Source organism: Pipistrellus hanaki, assembly GCF_964339955.1.
Source record: "Pipistrellus hanaki genome assembly, chromosome: 6".
Lineage (NCBI taxonomy): Eukaryota > Metazoa > Chordata > Mammalia > Chiroptera > Vespertilionidae > Pipistrellus > Pipistrellus hanaki.
Genome location: NC_140508.1, coordinates 83,175,232 through 83,197,606, shown reverse-complemented (window position 1 = coordinate 83,197,606; position 22,375 = coordinate 83,175,232). Strand labels below are relative to the sequence as shown.

The following is a 22,375-nucleotide window of genomic DNA, read 5'->3' as shown; positions in this document are numbered from 1 at the left end:
ACACAGTAACCAGTAACGGCATCGTGAGGATGATGGTAAGATCCAAAGTACTGAGAGCAGCGTGACAAGAGCTCATCCAGTGCCGACTCCTTCACCAAAATCAGCCCCTGCACACAGGTTCTGAACCAGGCCTGGAGAGGGCTACCCGGCCACACACCCACTCTACCCTGGTGTTAGCTGGGCCCTGGACAGAAAGCAGACTTACTAGCCAGATAAAGGGACTTAGGGAGGCTCAGGTCAAATGAAAGAAGCCTGGCTTTCTGAGCACTCCCCGAGAGCCCCTCTCACCAAATGTGCTCAGCCCAGACAGGCCTGGAAGATGTGGGGCCAGGAGCAGTGCCAACATGCTACTTGGCCAGCCTCCCCCCCAGGAGCCCTCCCAGCCCAAACTGCACCCCACCGGCTGGAATGTCCCAAGGGGCCAAATCCTCAGGCTCTTCCCTGTGCCTCTAGCCACAGCTGGGGTACATCTATCCCACCTTGAACAGTATGGCAAGGCTTCTGGCCCCAACCCCATCTCCCCCTCCACACATCACTGGTTCTACCGGCCTGCTCCATGTCCTCAGCAAGCCCCTAGTGCCTGGTTCTACAGCTGAAAGCCCTGACTTTCCTGCCGGCTGCCCTGCCCCCAGTTCTCACCAATGAGCCACCCTTCCTGAGTCTTCAGAATCTTTACAGAACATTGCTCTCTGGTCCCTCCCCAAGTTGCTCACTAAGGAGAACATGCTTCTTTTCTGGCCTTTAAGGCCCTTCATCATGGGCTCAATGATTTACCCTCCAGCTTCTGTCCTCCCATCTTCTCTACTACATCCAAAATAAGCTGGGCCACTGGAAAGAACAGCCAGCACCTTCCTGTCCCCCATTTCATCTTGGTTCCCAGCCAGGGACTGTCTATCTCCCAGACTCCAGTTCTACCAAGTCCCAACTTGGAAACGCCTTCATGCAGTGGCCATACCCTTGACCCCAGTGGCACTATGCATATACACACCTCATCTCGCCGTAGACCAGACAGTGCTTGCTCAATGACCAAGTGAACAAATGAAAAAGACAGTCACACCGGTGGGGGGAGGGGCAACAAAATGGGGGTAGCTTTTTTTAAATTGGGAGCCATACTCAGGTAGAAACAGGGAGGGGGAAAATTGAGTCACAAAGACCCAGCCCAGAAAGACAGTTTCCAGGGATGGAAGGAGGAGCGGAACAGGGGAAATGCCCAGAGGAGAAACTGCAGAACCACCACAAAATCTGCCCTTTGAAATAGAAACCAGCATGCTTTTCCGGTGCAAAGCTGCTGTCATCCTCCCACATCTCTGACAGAGGCACAAAACCTCACACACACGAATGCATGTAGCACAAGGCCTGTGTGGTGCATACTGGGGCCCTTCCTCTCAGCCTTCCCCTCAGTACATAGAAGTAGTCACAGCATGACAGCTAAGAGGTCAGTACGAAGCCTACTGCTGGGCTACACACAGCCACCCCACACGTGTGCACATGTGCACAACACACTGATGGGCGGAAGCCATGAGTGAACCCCAGCCATCCCTGTGCTCCTGGGCTAACTTCCATTGAGACCAGGCTGGAGGCAGACAGGCTCCCACCCAAGACAAGTAGGCACAGAGCAGCTCCATCCAGGCCAGGTGTCCAAGTCTCCGAAGCTCCTGCTGGCACATCTAGTCCCTCGTACTTTCCTCGTAAGGAGGTGCCAGCCTGGTCCTGATGCCCTCCAAGGCCATCAAGCCAACAGCAGGCTGAAAGGACACAACACCAGAGTGAGGCACCTTTACAGGTTCTTAAAAGCGACACCCTGTGCGATCTCGTGCCTCCCAGAACAAACAGAGCTGCGTCCAGGGACTGTCATCATTGAGGGGACACTCCCTGGGTCAGACACAGCCTTGGCCCTACTTTGGGGGTTTGGGGGGTGGGCCCCAGTCAGTCTGGGTCACACCTGCAATGGGACAGAGAGAGACCCTACCAAGGGTCAGGGGGAATTGCTTAGAGGAGCAGTAGAACAGCAGGACCCTATTCCTAGCGACCCATAACCCAGCACTCATACCACTCAGAACCACAGGAGAACACGCTCGGAGGAACAAGAGGGAAAAGAAAAGCCAAAGGCACTCAGAGGTCCCTGCTAGGCTGGAGATGGGAAGGAGCCCGCTATCTCTGTCAGGACAAGGGCTCTAAGTTCAGATCAGTGCATGCAGATGTGGCTCAGGCCAGAAGTTGCTTCCTGAGCCTGCGGCAGCCACAGCACCCCTCTTGCACACGCACCAACAGTCTGAGGCATGTGCACACCACTGCCTCTCCTAGGGTGGGGTACCAGAATGGGAGACTAACAGGTCTGAAATCACAAGACCAAGTTTCAAGTCCCATTTCCAAGCTCATACATAGCTTGGGCTTTAGACATGCCAGCTCTCCTCACTGGCAAGCCACGGATAAAGGGAAGGCTGTAGAGGGGATGGGCCTGCCAAAAACCCTTCACATGTAGACAGACTGCTACACCGAGAGCCACATGGGATAGTCAGCCTTAATCTGCCCTGACTGCCCCAACTTTGGATTGTTTTCTGTTGGGTCTTTACGCAGAAGGAAGTGGCTCACAGCATGGCGGCAGGGGCTCTAAGCACTGAATTTGCTTGATGATCAAACAGGGAGAGGCTCCCTTCTCTCCCCTCTTGGCCCGGGGATAGGCTCCTTGCCTGAGACCACAGAGACTATAGGCCAGCAGTTACTCAAAGCCCAGTGCTCAGGTCATGCAGACCTGAAGAGCAAATATCTTCCATATATACAAGCAATGGCAGTCACTTTCTCTTTAAGAGCCTCAGGTTCCTCGTCTGAGCCACAGAACTGACCCCAAGCACTCAGGGAGCTGTAGCCAAATAGCAAGAAAGGGCAATGCTGCTCAGGACCAGCTCAGGACTTGCCGCCACAGGAGAGTAGGTCTCTACCCCTCGGACAGTACCCGCTGTCCTGAGTGGGGGAGGAGAGGGTGCTGTGAAGGGACAAGCTAACTGGCAGGTAGCCAGTCTGGAGCCGGGGAAGGGTAGAGGACAATGAGCACAGAGGACCTGCCTGTGCTCAGCCCCTCTGGAGGTAGGGTTACTTCCTGTCTTGGAATCCAGCTCCCCATCCACTCCCAGACATTAGGCCAGCCCCCGAGGGCCCCACCAGCTCTGCTTCTGCCCAGGGCTTCTGGACAGCAACTGCAGGGCTGTGCTGGGGCAGCATTCCTGTTGACCAGACAGAGTCCTCGGACAAGATTCCCAAGGAAGAGAAAGGGGTAGCAAAGGTGGGACACCGAGATTTTTTGGGTTCCACAGTCCAAGAAAGCCGGCCAGTGCTCCTTGTAGAAACATGGCTTCACCCTGACCATGGTGGGCTGTGGGAGAGGGTGTCCAGAACCACATCCAAGACCCTAAGTTAGATCCCAGCTTCTTGGTCAGGAACCCATGTCCTAGGGTCCCCTGCCCTCAATTGAGGCCACTTTCCAAATGGTCCATCAGGAAGGAAGACGTATGAAGAGTCATGAGCAAAACTTCCACCTCTGAGCCTCTTTCCTCATCTGCAAAAGGGGATCAGCACCCCTGGCACCCTCTTCATGGGCTGCTGTGACATATTAGTGCGATGACAGGCACAAAGTGAGCTTACCAGGAAGGGACAGGAGAACATACTGAAAATTAAAACCCCCAAATGAAGATATTTCCAAGAAAACCACCACGAAAACAATAACAACATACACACACAGAGAAGGAAATGACACAGATTTCTGGACATGAACATGCTTTTAGTGCAAGTTTCTTGAGTTTTCCCTTTAAAGTAATTGTAACTGAATTAACTGATGTAAACTATAATAGAAATGGTTCACCTTAAAATGCATGCAACTTATAAAATATATTTTGCAACTTAAAAATATCACAACTCATGATAAGTATGAAGGTTCTTTTTAAAACCTGACTGTCTGACAGAGGTAAATGTATATTAACCCAGACAGGTCCCCTCACTCTGGGGGTTGTCAGTGTACCCACCTGTGGGACCTGAACGCCCTGACCAGTCCTGCAGAGGGCACTGGAGGAAATGGGGAAAGCCCAGCCTTTCTAAAAAGAGTGCAAATCCAATCAAGGCAACGAAACGCAGAGCCCAGCCTCACACTGGCTCCCAGCCTTCCTCCTTACCTCTGAGCCTGTGCACTCTGGGCTCTTCCCTCTATTCCCCAAACCCAGGTCCTGTTTTGCAGAGTGCTTACATTCCCGAGCAAATTACCTATGAAGCAGCAAAGACCCCAGGTACTCAAAGATGATATGAGGGATGAAGAGGGTGGAGGTGGTGTTGGTGGTGGGGCACCAAAGCCTGAGGAGCTACATAAAATATGCTAATACAGTCGTCAGTGAGGTGACTCCGGGGGCAGGAAAAAGGACCAGGCACAGCTGGGGGGATGTGGTCTCTGGGGCCATGTAGTAATCGGGAACAATGGAAGGTCTCGCACAAAGGCACCTACAGCCAGTGGGAACTATGGGAAGCCAATGGAGCTATGAGGCAGCAGGAACAGTACAAGTATAGGCAGGGCTCCTTAAGAAAATTAATTAATTAATTAAAAAAATAATAATATATATATATTTCTTTATTGACTTCAGAGAGGAAGGAGAAGGAGAGATAGAAACAGCAATGATGAACATCATTGATCGGCTCTCTCCTGCACGCACCCTAATGGGGATCAAACCCACAACCCAGCATGTACCCTTGGCCGGAATCGAACCTGGGACCGACCCTTCAGTCTGCAGGCTAACCCTGTAACCACTGAGCTAAGCCAGCTAGGGCTCCTTTTTTTTTTTTCCCCTTAAACTTTAGTTAAATATCTTTTTTTTTTTTTAATATATTTTTATTGACTTCAGAAAGGAAGAAAGAGGCGGGGAGAGAGAGAGAAACATCAATAGAAAGATAGAAACATCAATGAGAGAGTGTCATTGATTGGCTGCCTCCTGCTTGCCCCACAACGGGGATGGAGCCAGCAACCTGGGCAAGTGCCCTTGCCTGAAATTGAACCCAGGACCCTTCAGTCCACAGGCCAACACTCTTATCCATGGAGCCAAACCGGCTAGGGCATGGCAGGGCTCCTTGAGCACCACGCCCTGCTTAGCTCTAAGCCAAGGCCACCAGGGGATTCAGAAGAGTGGGTCCCAGGGGTCAGGAGAGGTGTGCACATCTTCCCAGAAATGCTCTCATCAATCACCTTCTCCATGCACAGTCTGTGCACACAGATGGGCCATTCCCAGTACCCCCACCCTTCAAGGCAGCCAACCACTTCATCATCCTCCAAGAAACTATGTGCCAAGCGCCCCAGAGGGAGCACAAATGGAGCTTAACCTTCTCCCCCAGGAATGCTGAGATGCAGAAAGGAAACCTCAAGGGGAAGTGACTGTGCTCTGGCCAATGCCTGGCCCTGCACCTCTGCCACCAGTACACTCAAAGGTTCTAAGGTTCCCTCATGGTGGCTCCCCAGGGCAGGGCAGGCACCTGAGAGCCTCTTCACAGGGAACCAGGGGCAAAGGGGCTCTGTACCCCAGGACACCTGTCCCAGCCAGGAGTATCAGCTTCACACAGAGCCTTCACAGCTCTAGAGGCAAAAGATGGAGGTGGCCCAAGAGAACAGAGACAGAACCTGGGCGCAGGCGGCAGAGAAACCTGATGCTGCGGGCCGGGTGCCCGGAGGGCCAGCAGTTTCCCAGATGTCTGCCCACTGAATGCCACAGCCTCCAGGAGGGAGCGGTCCCCTCCCCTTCCTACCTTACAGCAGAAACAGAGCAGCTCCCAGCAAAGCGGAGGCTGTCCACGTCCACTTTACAAACGAGAATCCAGGCCCAGAGACCCAGGGTCACAGGGCTGCGCAGCAAGAGGAAGGGGCAGCAGTTGCCTTCAAAGCCAACTCGCAGGGGGGAGAGGAACAGAGCCCCTTCCCAGGATGCACACAGGAAGACCCTCACCGAGTACACCAAGGGCAGAGGTCAGCATCTGCCCCTGGCTGGTGTTTCCTCAGTCACTGTTCCCTCAACACCTGACTGAGGAGAGCTGCCAGGCCTGACTCAGCATCCGGCTCTCTCCCACCTTGATAAACAGGAAAAGGCTATTCAGTCAGCTGGCCGGAGGACTGTGGATCCTCCCAATGGAACCCTGCACCCCATCTACTAGCTGCCTCAGCCACCGCTGTAAAGGACCCCACTGTACAGAATGTTATCTAGTCTAGAGTTTAGGTGAAGCTCCTCTTTGGAGCCATGAGGAAGTGACTCCACAGCAGCCACCATTCCTGAGAAGCAGCAGGGCAGCCCCACCTTTCCTAGATGCTAAGTGAAGCCCCCCCATTCTGAGGCAGGCACAGTATGCCCAAGCCCCAAAGGAAGAGGGAAAGGAGGCACCACCCTGAAAACTATTCACTCATTCCATCATCTGATCAAACACCTACTCACTCCGGGCCAGGCCCTGGGCTGGGTCCTGGCTAAATGGAAATCAATAAGGCACTGGAGTTCCTGCCTCTGAGAAAGTCCCTCCCTGGTGGAGGAAACATGGGAAGCAGGTAGTTATGAGGTCGTGCCAAGAGGGGAACAACAGGGAGACCCAGGTCTGGTGCTGAGAGCACAGAGAAAGTGAGCAGTTTTATTTGGAAAGTCTCAGACTGCTGCAAAGACAGGGTAGAGGGCTGGCCTGCCCATGTCACGCAGAGGGCCAGAGCATCATTGCAGTAGCTTGTTCGGGTCACAGGATGTTTGTTCAGAGTTCTGTAGATGAGAGGAGAGAGAAAGGAGCCTACCCGGCCTGCAACACCACCGAGTAAGGGAAAACAACTGTAAGGGTAAGTGTAGCAAGAACCAAGGATTTATATGCATGCATATAAGCATAACCAATGGGCACCGACACTAGGGGGGTGAGAGCATGAATGGGGGGGGGGGGGGACAGGGAAATGGGGGGGATAAGGACACATGTAATACCTTAATCAATAAAAAAATAAATAATAAAATTTAAAAAACAAAAAGAGACTGTCCCAATTTTTCTGTCGGTCTGCGGACTGAAAGGTACTAGGTTCGATTCTGGTCAAGGGCATGTACATTGGTTGTGGGCACATCCCCAGTAGGGGGTGTGCAGGAGGCAGCTGATCGATGTTTCTAGCTCTCTATCCCTCTCCCTTCCTCTCTGTAAAAAATCAATAAAATATATATTTTTAAAAAATCTCCTTTTCTCTCACATTCCTCTCTCCCAATCTAATCCGTGAACAAGTCCTACTGGCTTTATTTATTATTCACAACTATGTTTACTGAGCACCAGATGAGTGGTAACTACTTTAAAGTAATTCCACTGACAGTCAATACTCTCTACTGGCCTGTAAGCTCCTTGAGGGCATGGGCCATGCTGTCAGCTTCAATTCCCCAGTACCTTGCAAGAAATGGGATGAGTTAGGAGAAGAAAAATCTGGGGCCTCCCTCCCCTCAAGGAATAAATAGGGGCCTCTGACTGGGGTCTCAGTGACAGGGACTGACAGGGGACAGCAGAGGCCTCCTCTTGTGGAGCTTGCTGGGCCCAATGCATTCATTCTCAGCACCCAGCCCTGGCTCCTCTCTGGTTTCTCTGTTACCACCACCATAGCCCTGTTCCTTCTTGGGGAGATCTGGGGCAGCCTTTAAACCCCAACAGAGTCAAGCTTGACTAGGAAGTTGGGGATGTTCTAAGTCAGGGCTGGGGAATGATGGCCTACAGGCCAAATAAAGCCAGCAAAATCTTTTGGTCTGGCCCTGCCAAGGCATTAGGGGTGAGTTAATTAAATGTTTGACCAAATACAACAAGAAGCTAATTTTAAGTCTATAATATTATATGCCCTAAGAATCCTATATAATAAAACCCTAATATGCAAAATGATCGAATGACAGAACGATCGGCCGCTATGACGGGCACTGGCCACCAGGGGGCAGATGCTCAATGCAGGAGCCCCCCCCCCCCCCCCCCGCCCCCGCGCTCAGGCAGGGGTCAGTGCACCCCCACAGGGCGAGTGTAGAAGCTGGGCTCACAGCTGGGGAGTGCAGCAGCGGTGGCAGGAGCCTCCCCCACCTCTGTGGCAAGGCTAAGGACCCTTTGAGAGATGTCCAACTGCCAGCTTAGCGGGTCCCAGACTACAAGAGGGTGCAGTTGGGCTGAGGGACACCCCCCCAACCATGCATAAATGTCATGCACCGGGCCTCTAGTGATATAAATTTCCAAATGGCTCTTGACAGAAAAAAGGTTTCCCACCCCTGTAAAAAAAAAAAAAAATATATATATATATATATATATATATGTGTGTGTGTGTGTAATTAATATATATATGTAATTAATATATATATATTAATTACAGGGGTGGGAAACCATATATATATATATATAAAAGCCAGTGACTAGAACACTGTAATGTCTGGAATGATCAGAGGCTATGATGCCCACTGTGGCCAGCGAACCTGCCCACTGGGGGGTAGGGCCGGCTGGCCAATCTCCCGTGGCCCCTCCCCCCAGCCAGCCCACTCCCAATAGGCTTCTTCCACCCCAATCAAGGGTAGAGCAGCAGCCAACACCCTCACGGCCCCTCCTCCCCAGCCCTGCCCATAAACACCTCCCTTACCCCCAGTAGGGGGCAGAATTGGCTAGCCAACTTCCTGCAGCCCCTCCCCCTGCCCAGCCCCACCCCAGATTGGCCCCCCCACCCTGATTAGGGGCCAGCCGGCCAACCACCTGTGGCCCCTCCCCCTGGATGGCCCTGCCCCAGATTGGCTCCCCATCCCATTGCCTCATGGCCCCTCCCCCAATGGGCCCCCCACTCCGATTAGGGTCTGGGCCAGCCGACTACCACAGCCCTTCCCCCTGGCTGGCCCCACTCCTGATCAGCCCCCCACCATCCTGATCAGGGTGGGCCAGCTGGCCAATCTCCTACCATCTCCTCCTCCGACAGGCTGGACGCCACCTATGCATGAATTTGTGCCCTGGGCCTCTAGTCTCAGTAATAAAAGGAGTCACCCTCAGAGGTCTGCTCACTAGACATCCACTCCTGCCACCACAGTAGCCACTCCCAGAGCTGCGTGGCCCAGCCTCTCCTCAGCATCTGGCCACACTCCCTTTGGGCCATGCCAGCCAAAGTCAAGCCACTCTCCTTGTCCTCCTTTTGCTTCCTGGGGAGGTGAGGCCCCAGTGCTTGTCTAGACTCTGACCTCACTCTGATGTGACAAAGAACCCACCCACTCACTGCCTTTCTCTCTAGGAAGCCCAGCTCTGATTCTTAGGGATGGCCTCCCCTTCCTTATTTGAACTCCCTAGTTCTACCATTTTAAGACGGCACTTGATCTCACCTCTACTAGCACGCATCCTAGGATAGCTGCCTCTCTGCCTCCCACCACCACCTGCAGAGCCTCACCCTTCCAGTGTGAGCCAGTATCAGGCCAGGCACCAGGACAACCTCGAGAGCTCTGTTCTCACTGACGGGGTTTTCTCTGTATGTCACTGCTGGTCTCGAGGCCCTAAGAAACACCCCTCACCAAGTGACATACACACCCTTTTCTACTCTCCTTGGTAGAGTATGTTAACATCTCCCAAGAAAAGTCACAGTCCCATTTAGGAACTGACTAGTGAACATAAAGCTTCTTATACCCAAATATTGTTGTGGGTGGAGAAAGTGACTAGGGCAGGAAGAACACTGCCTCCAAACAGCTGGACTACCAGGTGCAATGAGGGGAAGTGGTCTGCAGAGCCTCAGAGACCCACCACCCCACCCGCTCTTGTCCCTGCCCAATGTCCCAGCTGTCCTCCTGGGACATTCCCCGGGGGGCTGAGAAGCCTTTTAGACCTGTGGCCAACTCCTCCCCTCCTTCCTGGGATTAGTCACGTCATGAAGTCTCTGGGCCTGTGGCTAGAGTCAATCAGTCCCAGGGGTTAGAATTCCCCCACCACCACCCACACCACCAGAGGCCCAGTGTGGCCCATGCCTTACTCCCCCCTGACAAGGCCAAGCCGAGGACACTGTGACCTGGGGCATCCCTTAAACAACTACTTCCCTCAGGACTTCAGCTCAGCCCTATCCCCAGGTGTCCAAGAAAACAGGAAGCCAACCCCGAAGCAGACGTCCCACCCCGACTGAGTTAGAATTAGATCTCACACAAACAAGTGGCCACGCTCGCTGAGGCCCATCCCCTCACCAGTCTGGTCAGTTGTTTGCTGCCAGGCCCTGAGTTTGGGTCAGACCATTTACTCCTCATCGTGCCCACATGCCCACGCCTTGCTCCCAGGCAGGCCCCTCACGACCTTTGCAAAGATCCTCTAATTAATGCTGCTATGCCAGCCAATAGGAGAAAGAGCCCCCAGGGCAGAGAGAACAGATTTCTGTGTGGACACTTGGGCTCAGCTTATCGCACTTTAGGCACCACTACCTCCCACCAGCCCTGGGTTTTCACCGTTTTTTGCTTGTTCCAGATCTAAGCTTCCCAGGATCAAGGACTGGGTCACCTCCTTTTCTTGCTTCCTAACCCGACTCCTCTGTGCCAGGCTTGGGCTCAGCAAAGGAGATGCCAATCTTTTGCAAGAGAAAAGCCCCGCCCCATTTATTCTGCATCCTGAGTCTTGCGAGGCCAGGGCCACCTGCCAACACCGGGAAGGGCCCGGAAGGAAGCAGCAGAGCCCATACACAAAGCCTACATGTGGGCTATAAAAAGGAGCCCTCCCAGAATGGGCCCGGTTCCTAGGAGGTGACGAGTGGGGAGAGCGCTAGTACTTGTGCCTGGGCATACAGCCAGTGCAGCCTCTCCAGGGCTGGCCAAGCACCACCTCGAAAGGAATGAGTCTTACAAGGAGGGAGGAAGAATATTAACAGCTGAGCCAGGAACGTAAGCAGAGATTCCCCGAGTCCCATCTCATGGGATCACAGCCTCCCCCAAAGCAACTAACTCCACCTTCCCTATTGCCCGGCCTTCTCAGGCCTCTTTCCCTCTCCTCTGGGCACTGAAGTTCCCTCGGAAATCCCAAAACACCAGCAAAGGAGCTCTGGGAGCTATGATCAGAGGTTCTAATTCTGGGGTGATAGCAAGGAGCTGTGGGCACAACAGACTAGACGCAGGGGCAGCTCAATAGGGGCACGTGTGTTGGGCTGAATGTAGGGAGGTGACAGGCAAGAGCACAGCTATCATACCTAAGCCTGAACACAAGACACCTATTTCAAAGACCCCAGCCAAAGTAGCCTCTTGACCCACAAGGGCAGTCGTCTCCTCTGCCACAGCAGCACAGCTGCCCTCAAGCACCCTGGCCCAGTCACAGAAATTCATCCCTCTTCAGCCTAGTCTGCCAGGTGTTCAGGCTCTGCACCAGAAGGTTGACCCAGAGCTACTGAGACCACTCTCAGGGACAGTGGTGTGGCATGTCATAGACATGCAGCAAAAGGGGCAAATGAGCCCCAGCTGCTGTCACCCCACGATTCGAGGCTGCGCTTTATCCCAGCACACCCTCACCTCTCCTGACAAAGGCTTCTGGCTTGTTCCCTTCACAGCACTCCCACACCCTGGAATTATTTTATCCGCCTCGCTGTTTGTCCTTTCTGGCTGCATCCACCAAACCTTTTTATGGTCACTACTGGACTCCATGGTGTCTGGCATGTCAGCAAATGCCAGAGTCCAAAGCTAGAGAAGCACAAGTGAGGGTCTCCTTGTTCAGTGTGCCATGTAGGCACAAGAGAGCTGGGTTTTTCTCCTCTTTTTCATTTTTACAGAAAGGATACCATGCAAGAGACCTACGGCCACCAACAAGCCATAAGATAATCACGTCCACACAGAGGCTAGGGCACAATGTGAGACAAATGCAGGAACATGGATGAAGGCATGCATGTGAGCTTGTCACCAGGGGTCCTAAAAGGCCCTCCTTAGTGCACCCAGGTTCCCATTTCCCTGGCAGAGGCTCAGGTACAGCAGTCGTCATGAGCCAGTAAGGACAAGTCAGAATGAGGCTCCTCTCTCCCCCCACCTCAAACCAGGGGCTTCCTCACACCCTGCAGGATGGGAAAGCATCTCTCTGGGGGCGCTGTCATGAAACGAGGACAGCAGAGGATCTAGACAGAAGCATGGAGTCCAGTTTGTCCAGAGAAGCCTAAGCTGGTCAAACCAATCTGACTGGACGCAGAATAGATATCAGTTCTGCCCACATTAAAAAACAAACAAAAAAACACAAAACTCTGGCCCAGCCAGTGTGGCTCAGTGGTTGAGCATCAACCTGTGAGCCAGGAGATCAGTTTGGTCCCCAGTCAAGGCACATGCCTGGGATGTGGGTTCAGTCCCCAGTAGAGGGCATGCAGGAGACAACCAATCAATGAATCTCTCCCATCATTGATGTTTTAATCTCTCCATCTTCCTTCTTCCCTGAAATCAATAAAAAATATATTAAAAAACCAAAAAATTCTGGTCCCATAGAACAGCCCATCTTATTGTCACTTTCTCCAGAGAGAGAGAATAAACTGAATATTGTAGTGGAAATCAGAAATGCTAGGCTCTGGACCAGCACTGCATGAACTTGCTGTATGACCTTAACCTTGGCACCCTGGTTTCCTCATCTACAAGAGAGCTGATCCTGCCCTCCCTCAATTCATGGAGCCATGGTGCAACTCGAACAACACAGTAGATGAGAAAGTGGTCCAGAACTCTATTCAAATACCCGATTTTTTTCATGTCCCGGGCATCTGTGTCCAGACTCAAAGAAGGAACACAGAAATCAGAGCAGCACTGTGGCCAAGCTTGGTGATGGAACTGGGGCTGTCACTAAAATGAAAGCAAAGGAAACAAACTCTTATTAAGTGACCTAAAGTGTCAATGCTGTGCTGAGTACTTTCACATAAAACCTTACCCTCATATAATCTCATCCAACTATGGATAATACCCTCTGTTAGAAAATTACTTTTACAGCTGAAGATCCACTTCAGGCGGTTTAAAGTAGTTTGCCCAAGGTCACAGGAAGAGCTGAGACTCAAACCCAAATCTAACTGATTCTAGCCACAAATCTCTGGTCACAGCAGCCCAATTAGCAGCTGCTGCTGGAGGCCATTCCTCTTCCTTATCATCTGTTACCTGGCTGCTCTCAAAGATCCCCCAGGGAAGCCCGGGTGCCACGCTTCTCCAAACAAAGCACTCTTCAAGAGGAACTGGAACACTCCCCTCCCGTGCCACACCCATTTCTCCTAGGACTCTCCTCCAAGTCCCCACAGACTCCTCCAGTTCTAAGAGAGGGAGTGGAGAGGGGGAAAGTCTCTTATCCACTACTAACAGGTCTTGCGACATTCTCTCTCTCTGGCCTCCTGGAAGCAATGTCCCAGAGGAAAGGGCACAGAGTGGGAAGAGATGCCATGAGTTAATGGAGATGGGCAGGGACAGTGACAGTAGATGCACAGGCAGGCTCTACCACAATGAGGCGGTGGCATTAGAGCACTTCCTGGAAAACACGGGTCTCACACTATGGGCTCTGGTATGGACACTTGGAAATAGGCCAATCTGATACCTTCAGATGATACCAAAGCAGATGCTTCCAGCCAACTGCCCAACCACCCTACAAAAGTCAGCAGTGGGAAACAAACAACAAAAAAATCACACCCTGGACAGTGACCCCGACAACAGAGGACTGCTGAGAGCCTGGAGAGAGAAGATAGGTGGGCCTCTGTGTCTCTGAATCAAAGGGCTTAGTGACCAGGCACCAGCCCCCTCTACAGGGCCGTGGGATTTGCTCCTGTCTATTAGGACCTCCTAGGGAATTTCTCCCTCACCTTCCTCCTTGTAAGAGTTCCCACACGTTATGCTGGGCCACACTCGATGCAAGCACTTTACACATATTCTCATCAAATCCTCACAAAAACCTCATGAAATAAATGCAGTTTGCTAATATCAGGAGCCCAGAGACAGTCATATGCTCAAGGTCACAGAGCAAGTTGCAGACAGGATTTTTAACGTAGGCTGTCTGAGTTCAGAGCCCAAATGTCAAACTACAGTTGACCCTTGAACGGCAGGGCCCCTACACCACCTCGCCCTATGCTGTTGAAAATGTGTGTATAACTTTTTAAAAATATATATATATTTTATTGATTTTTTACAGAGAAGAAGGGAGAAGGATAGAGAGTTAGAAACATCAATGAGAGAGAAACATCGATCAGCTGCCTCCTGCACACTCACCACTGGGGATGTGCCCGTAACCAAGGTACATGCCCTTGACCAGAATTGAACCTGGGGCTTTTCAGTCTGCAGGCTGATGCTCTATCCACTGAGCCAAACCGGCTTTGGCAAAAATCTGTGTATAACTTTTGACTCCCCAGCCATCCCTCACTATCCATGAGTGCCGAACATTCCAGGAACCCCCCCCCCCCATAGATGCCCAAATCCAAAGATGCTCAGGTCCCTTATATAAAGTGGCATAGAGCAATACATACAGCTGGCCCTGAAAATACTATTTTCAATCTGTGGTTGGTTGAACCCAAAGGACCTAGGGACATAGAGAAATGGTTGCATATATTTTTTTAAAAGTAGCCGGGCGCGGTGGTGCGCGCCTGTAGTCCAGCTACTTGGGAGGCTGAGGCTGGAGGATCGCTTGAGCCCAGGAGTTCTGGGCTGTAGTGCGCTATGCCGATCGGGTGTCCGCACCAAGAGCGGGGGGCCACCAGGTTGCCTAAGGAGGGGTGAACCGGCCCAGGTCGGAAACGGGGCAGGTCAAAGCTCCCGTGCTCATCAGTAGTGGGATCGCACCTGTGAATAACCACTGCACTCCAGCCTGGGCAACATAGCGAGACCCCGTCTCTAAAAAAATAAATAAATAAATAAATAAAGTATAAAGTGGTCCACGTATACAGTGGACCAGAGCAGTTCAAACCCATATTGTTCAAGGTCATCTGTGCTATGCTCACCGTCTCATTCCTCCAGACCCAGACCCATTTCTCCACCACCACTGCATTTCTCCCCTGCCACAGCGAGGCCTTGCTTTGCTCATCAGCTGTCTCCTGTGAACTGCAGTAGCTCACGGGTCTCCCGCCTCAACCCCTCCCAGGCAAGCGTGCAAGGCAGTCCTGCTGTCCACAGGACAGACTGCAGCCCATGAGCACAGCACACCGAAGTCCTCCCTGAGCTGCCCCCAACAGCCCCTGCCTCATCTCTACCACACCTAACACATTCCCAACCATGGCACATGACCTCCAGTGCCTCAACCAGGGCATGGGCAAGTTCCCTAATCGCTCAAGGCCTAGTGCACAGTCACCTCCCCTGGCTCTCTCCCTAAACCCCCCAGCTTGCTAAGCAGTACAAACCTTTATCTACTATGTGTCACTCAGAGTTATAATTACATGTTCCCAATTCTGTCTTCTTCAAGGGTCTGGGATTTCCTCAATAACGTCATAGACCATGTCTCACTCATCTTTGAACCCTCGGTGGAAAAATAGATGTTCCAATAATACGTATTGAACAAACAGATGCCCCTCCTTCCAATGGGCTACCCTAAACAAGGCCTGTAGCCACTATCTCTAACTGATACACACACGAGAAGCTGGAGGTACTGGATGTGTGCTCAGCTCCTCCCGCCAGCTGTGCAGCAGGCCCCTTTCCTAGGTTCACAGGAAAGAGCCCCAGATGGACAGGAGGCTTGGCAGGGCTGGTCTGAAACCCACACATCAGTGCAAGCCTGGAGTGCTGAGGAAACACTAAGAGGTCTCACTTCCCCTGGAAAAACTACAGTCAGACAGGAAACACACAGGCAGGGATGGCAAGCTCCGGAGTTTCGGACATGTGTTCTTGCCCCGCTCCCATTGGGAGCAGCAGCCAGCACAAAGAAAACCCCTGCCGACACTAGGCCTGAGCAGGCGCCTTGGGCCTTGCCTTTAGTGCAGGCCTCGTGGTCTGTCTCCTCGCCTGTCTGACAGTCACAGGGGTCATGCTCCAGACAGCTGTCCCAACATCATCTCCTCTGAGCCTGACTGCCTTGTCCAGACTGCTTTCTTCTGCCACCCCCAAGCCTTGTCATCAAAGACACCACTAGGAATTGTCATTGTCTATTTCAGTTTCCTTGAGGGCAAGGACCTGTTTCCATTCACTACAAGGGGGCCTAGCATCTAGAAGATTAGCTCCAAAAAAATTAAAGACAAAAGCCTAGGGCTCCAAAATCCCCACAGATGTGCCTGACTGGCATGCAGAGCTCTCCATGGAGCCTCTCCTGGGCCACTTACCCATAACCACCCTTCACTGAACCATCTCACCCAGAAGACACCAAAAGAAAAGCGCGCAGCCAGAGCCTAGAGGCTGAGGCTGTCTGTCATCCCAGGTCTGAGCACAAAGGTTTCTCCTCAGAGGAGAAACACAGATCACAATGACACGGGCCTGAGGCCCATTTGCAGCATAAACCTAAGGTTTAGCATCCTCTCGGGATTGGCTAGCCAGCCACTGCCTGGAGAGTTGAGTCCACTGAGGCTGTCCCACACCAGCACTATCACCCACAGCAAAATTCACTCCCTGTATTTCTATTTCCTTATCTGTAAAATGGAATGGTACTCCAAACTCTCCCCTAGGGCCCTTGTGAGAATTAGCCAAGAAAACATGATGAAAAGTGTCTGTAGCACTCAGCAGGAAGTCTGTAACTGCTTTGTATTCACTTATGTCAGTACTGGGGGGAGGGGAGGGGAGAGTACAAACATCACCCTGGTTCCTGTCATACCACCATGACAACTGGCACCAAAGCTCTTCTCCACCCCTCGTTTGAGCTAAACTACCACCCTGAAAACCAGTCCTACTTCACAAGTGGTAAAGTGAGAGGGCATTGCTAGGCCACAGGAGGTCTTCTACGTGAGTGCTGTGCACTTTTCCTAAATTGTATTGTTCCTTTAGGGCGGTGGTTCTCAACCTTTCTAATGCAGCGACCCTCGAATACAGTTCCTCATGCTGTGGTGACCCCCAACCATAAACTTATTTTCGAAAACACAGACATTTACATTCCGATTCATCACAGTAGCAAAATTACAGTTATGAAATATCAACGAAAATAAGTTTACGGTTGGGGGTCACCACAGCATGAGGAGCTGTATTCGAGGGTCGCGGCATTAGAAAGGTTGAGAACCACTGCTTTAGGGCCAAGGACACCGCGGGTAACGAATGTGTCCCTCTCTCTGGCCCAGCTACAGGCCCTGCATAGCATCCTGGCAAGGCCAGCAGGAAAAGGCCAGACACCTGAGGCACAGGCAAGAGGCCAGGTGGCAGGGGACCCAGCTGGCAGCCCAACCTTCCTCAGAGTCCACAGAGTGGGGCTGCAGGGATCAGAACCCATCAATGAGGTGCACCCATGAATGGGCAGAAGTGGGCCAGCTTCATACGGGGCTCCATTTACAAGATCTGAACTCCACACAAGTGTCTACTAGTCTTTTTGCCCAGACTCATTCAGTCCAGGCCTCCAAAATCAAAGGGCCAGAGCCTCTTCTCTGTCCTTACCCTATGCTCAAGGCCTCTGAAATCCCAGCTAGTTAATGAGATCACTGAAAACGCCCTTTACCTATGCTCCAGGCCTTAATTAAGTGAGATCGGGCTGACCCACCCCAGGTCCTCAGCACTCCTGCATCCATTGCTCAAAGACCTGAGACACCGTGGACTAGACTCTTCCCTGTATTTACACACCACTTCCTCCTGCTCAGCCCCAACTTACAAACAAGAAAGTCAGGCATCAGATGTGCAAATCTCCATATACTTTTTCTACACACTGTTCTACACAGAGGGAGGGTGGATGAGTTAAGTGGGTTGGAGCAAAAAACAAACAAAAAAACAAAAACATTTCTTCCCCTTTTCTAGGTTGTGATCTTAAAACAAAAAAAAAAATTTTTTTTTTTTTTAAATCTTCACCCAAGGATATGTTTTGTTTTTTAAAACTTAGTTTAGAGAGAGAAAAAGGGAGAGAGAAACATCAGTGTGTAGGGAGAAACATCAATTTGTTGCTTCCCATATGCGCCGCCTGGGGATGTGCCCTGTCCAGGAATTGAACCCACCACCTTTTGGTGCACAGAAAGACGCTCCAACCCAGCCAGAGGTTGGGCAGAGATCTAAGTGAAATGTTAACTCGGTCTGGTCCCCACCCTCCTCCCTTCCTGCACCCTCACCCTCTGCTATGGCCACACTCCACCTCTACAACATTCACAGTTCAGGGTCTAGGAAGACAGTCATAATCTATTGTTATTATTATAATAACTGTTCACATTTATTCAACATTCATGTGTCAGACACTGCGCTAAATGTTTCACATCAATTTCCTCGTTTAATCTTCATATCAGGCATACGGTATATGTTGGATATATTATTACTCCCATTTGAAAGGTGATGAAAACTAAGGCTCGGAGGAGATAAGTAATGGGGGGAAGGGGAAGAGAGGGATCCACACACAACTAAAACGTGGGCTTCAAAGCCAGCCTTACCTTCCATTAGCGCTGCTTTATGGCCTGCTGGTCACATGAATGGTTTGAAATGCAGCCTGTTACCCAGGGGATCTCTATATGGGGACCTCCAGGCAGTGCCACAAATTCACAGGGAGCACAGCAGAAGCAAGGAAGGGGCTGTGCCTAGAGTCCGACACCTAGTGATGCTCCCAGAACTATCTCAACCCTCAGCAATGCCTGTCCTTTCTCCACTTTGAAATCCTGTCTCTCAGATCACTAACATTTTCCCCCAGTGGCTGACAGGACCAACGGGGTCATGTGGGGAGGCAGCTGTATCAGATTTGGAGTCTGTAGTTGAGGATGGCTGCCTCACCACAAGATTTCCTTCCTCCCCATCTACAAGCATATACACCATGCCCAAGGAGGTCTGTAGGACCTTCCCCTGGGGGTGTCACTTCCTGACCACCCTCCTCCACGTGGACCTAGTTCTGAGCCTGGCTCCCTCGAACACTAGTTGGGGGTAGGAGGGTGCGGGGGGAGGACCTTGCAGGAAGCAGCCCACAGCACAGGGTTGCAGACACATCACCTCTCACGCTTGGAGGCGGGGAGCGGAGAACAGAGCTGGGTGCCCATCCGGCCGCAGCACAGGCATGCACGAAGTGGAATAACACTCTGATAGATCCGGGATTTTTCAAAACCTCCCAACTCTCTCCTCCCACCGAGACCTGTGCAAAAGCAGCCCTGCACAGGCCTGGGAGGGCAAAGAAGCAGGAAAGCAAGAGTGGTGCGTGGTCCCCGGCCCCCTGCAGCCACAGGGGGACACAAAGACGACCCCCCCCACCCCCCCAAACTGGCTGCCCGTTCTAGAAGAGAGTACCTGACTCCAGGGCTGGCCACTCTGGAGCCAAGCTTGCAGAAGGCGCTTCCAGAGGGCAAGGGGAGCCCGGCTCCTCTCCGCCCACACAGACCTCCGAAGTCAGCCTCCGAACAAAAGCAGCGGCGGCAGGAAGAGGCAGCGCTGCCTCCTCGCAGGCTTTGCCAAACCAAACAGGACCACCAGGAGGGAGAAGAGCAGCCCAGGTTCTGCTCCAGACCAGCCTGACCCCGGCATCTCCCCAAGTTCTACTTCCAGAACCCCAAGGCTCCTTGGCAAACAAGAACCCAGCCTGGGGGGCCCAAGAGTTCCCCCAAGACTGCTCTTCTTAGGAGAAAGGGTTTGGGGAGGCCACCGTCCCGTCAGGCCCGGGTTCGGGGGCTGGCTGGGCGGAGGCTCTGCCTCGGCGCCCCTCACCCCCCAAGACGACCACCACCCCGTGGAGGGGATGGGAGGGGAAAAGGGGGACACGATGCCCGCTCCGCCGGCCTCCCGCCCGCCAGGGCGCTCAGACCTCCGGGCTCAGCGCCAGAACGCTGCCCCCGGCTGGGGAAGGGGGGTCTGTCAGGCGCCCGAGGGCCCGGATGCCCCCACCGGGATGACCCCCGGGGCTGCGGCGGGGGCGGGGCGGGGGCGGGGCCGGCGAGGCCGGAAAGTTTGCGGGAGTCGCGCGCGGGCCCGGGTCCCCGCGGGCAGCAGGCCCCGGGCGGGGGGGACGGGGGCGCACTTACTGGCCCCCTCGATCTTGTCGGCGCCGCGGCTCCACGTGATCTGCCGCGTCTCCAACTTGACCTGGAAGGTCTTCCGCTCGGGCCGCTGCGACTTCTTGGAGTAGAACAAAGTCATGACGGTGCCCACCTCGAGGCTGCGGCAGAGGTGCAGCACCTCGGCGTCCGAGGGCGCGCCCGCGCCGCAGCCGTTGGCGCAGGGGGACGCGGCGCCCGCCATGGCTCCGCGGCGGGGGCGGCGGCGGCGCGGGCTCGGCCGGCGAGACGAGGCGGCGGCGGCGGCGGCGGCGGCGGGGGCCGAGGCTGAGGCTGAGGCTGAGCGGCCGGCGAGGGCCCGGCGGCGGCTCCTGCGGGCGGAGACGGGGCGGGGCCTGAGCGGAGGGCGGGCGGCCCGCAGGCCCCGCCCCGGCCCGCGCGCCGGGAACAAAGACGCCCGCGAGCCCGTGGGGAGGACCCCCGCCCGCCGCCCCCGCCCCCGCCGCCGCGCCTGCGCCCCGCGGCCCCCCGGCAGGCCCGGGCGGGGACCGGGGACCGCGGCGCCCCGGCGGCGGGCCCGCGCGCCCTCCGTCCCGCAGCCTCCTCCTCACGCGGCCGCGGCCGAGCTCGTCACGCGCGGCAGCCGCGCGCCGGCCCTGTCGCCCCGTCCCCGCCCCGCACAGGCCCGGCCGCGGCCGCGTCCTCACCCCCGGTCCCCGAGCGCCGCCCGCGAGGCCGCAGGAGGGAGCGGTGAGGGCGCCGAGCGGCCCCCGCGCCCGCGAGTCAAACCCAGCAGCGGGGCGGGCTGCCCGCGCCGGGAGCCAGGCTGGCCGCCTCTCGCGGCGGCTGCGGGTCCTCTGCGCGGCCTCCCCGGGGCGGGGGCGGGGCGTGGCCGCCCGCCGATTGGCCGCCGCGCCCTGATGGACAGCGGGCTGCCCCGCCCCGCCCCTCTGCCCGCACAGGGCCCGCCCACAGGCCGCAGACCCACGCTGGTCCCGCCCCTGCGGCCGGGCTGGCCTTCGAGGGTCCGCATCCCAGGCCCGAGCATCTCTCCCCCGCGACCGGGCCTTTGGACCCGCCGCCCGGGGGCCCGCGGCCCTGGCCTCGGCATCTCCCTGCCCGCCACACCGCGCGCTCTCTCCGCGTCCACGCGGTAGCACGCGGTGCGGGTCCTACCTGAAGGCGCCACTCCTGCAAATGCTCCTCCTCTGCGCCTTGGTCTTCCCGGCCTGACTTCCCTCTTTTCCTCCTCTCTCTTTGGCCGCTGCCTCCAACCTCAGAAGCCTCCCGAGGGCTGGGTCCCTGAGCCAGTTCCCAAGAGGACCTGACCTTTCTGGAGGCTTCACAGACTGCCCCCGCCCTGACACCCAGGTCCCCGCAGCAGCGCCGAATCTGTGTCTCCCCTGCACCCACTGCCCGCTCCACGTCCCCACTCAACAGGCATCTCAATCCCTCCTCACACAGCACCTCTTGCAGGCTTCGTTTTCTTAAAACATGGCACGAAACTCTTAAGGTGCTTAGGCCAAAACCCTTGGGGATGCTCTTGATTCCTCTCTCTCTCTGCCTCAACCCCACAGCAATTCATCCAGTCCAGTTCATTCTGCCCTCAGATATCTCCCCTCCACCCACAAGACCGAGGCCCATCTTTTCTCACCCAAACTTGACCCTCTTTGGTCTTCTAAAGGAAATGAAATGATTTCCTACCTCCAGCCTCAAACCCTCCATGACTTCTCATTGCTCACAAAAATCCACACTCCCTGCCGGGCCCAGCAAGTCCTGTATGGCCCGATCCCTTGCTCTCCCACTTCATCTCCCACCACCTCCCTTTCACGCCCTATCTCTAGCCACAAGGCCTTTTTGTGTCCCAGGTGGGCCTCGTTTTAGTGCACTTGCCTTTATTGCGCTTCACGGGTGTTGTGCTTTTTTACAGACCGAAGGCAAGACCTTTCATGACTCGCTTTATCACGACACCTGCTTTATTAAGGTGGCCTGGAACGGAACCTGCAATATCTGAGATATACCTGTATCTGAGTAATTCACACTCTGTCTTCCTGAAGCCATTCCCTAGATTTGCCCCTGCCATCCAGCTGCCCCGTCACAGACAACTGCCCAAACCAAAGACACCTGAGGTCACGGTGCAGCCGGTCATCCAGACATGGAGCCAGAGCGGGATGATTTACCGCCTCTCAGAGGTGCGAGGCCCAGGAGGGCATGCAGCAGATGCCAGAGGAAGATACAGGTTTCCTGGAGTCTGTGAGTGCGCAGCAGTGGCTGCTCAGGCAGCCCACCCAGCTGGGTGTTGATGGTGTGGAGCTGCCTCTGGCTTTGTCTTGTTGTAGTAATGTGTGTGTGTGTGTGTGTGTGTGTGTGTGTGTGTGTGTGTGTGTGTTGATTCCC

General features: G+C 54.3%; 2 protein-coding genes across 2 annotated transcripts in view; one reads left to right on the top strand and one right to left on the bottom strand.

The window, feature by feature from the left end:
• The window catches only part of PLCG1 (phospholipase C gamma 1), a 37,136-nt gene extending 16,298 nt beyond the window's left edge, over positions 1-20,838 (bottom strand). The window contains exons 1-2 of the mRNA XM_084887534.1: positions 20,686-20,838; positions 20,006-20,349 (exon numbers count right to left, since the gene is read on the bottom strand). Coding sequence (XP_084743660.1) covers positions 20,006-20,222 — 217 coding nt within the window. The 5' untranslated portion in view covers positions 20,223-20,349; positions 20,686-20,838. The remainder of the gene's footprint in view (positions 1-20,005; positions 20,350-20,685) is intronic.
• The window catches only part of ZHX3 (zinc fingers and homeoboxes 3), a 280,813-nt gene that overhangs the window by 129,994 nt on the left and 128,444 nt on the right, over positions 1-22,375 (top strand). The window lies entirely within an intron of this gene.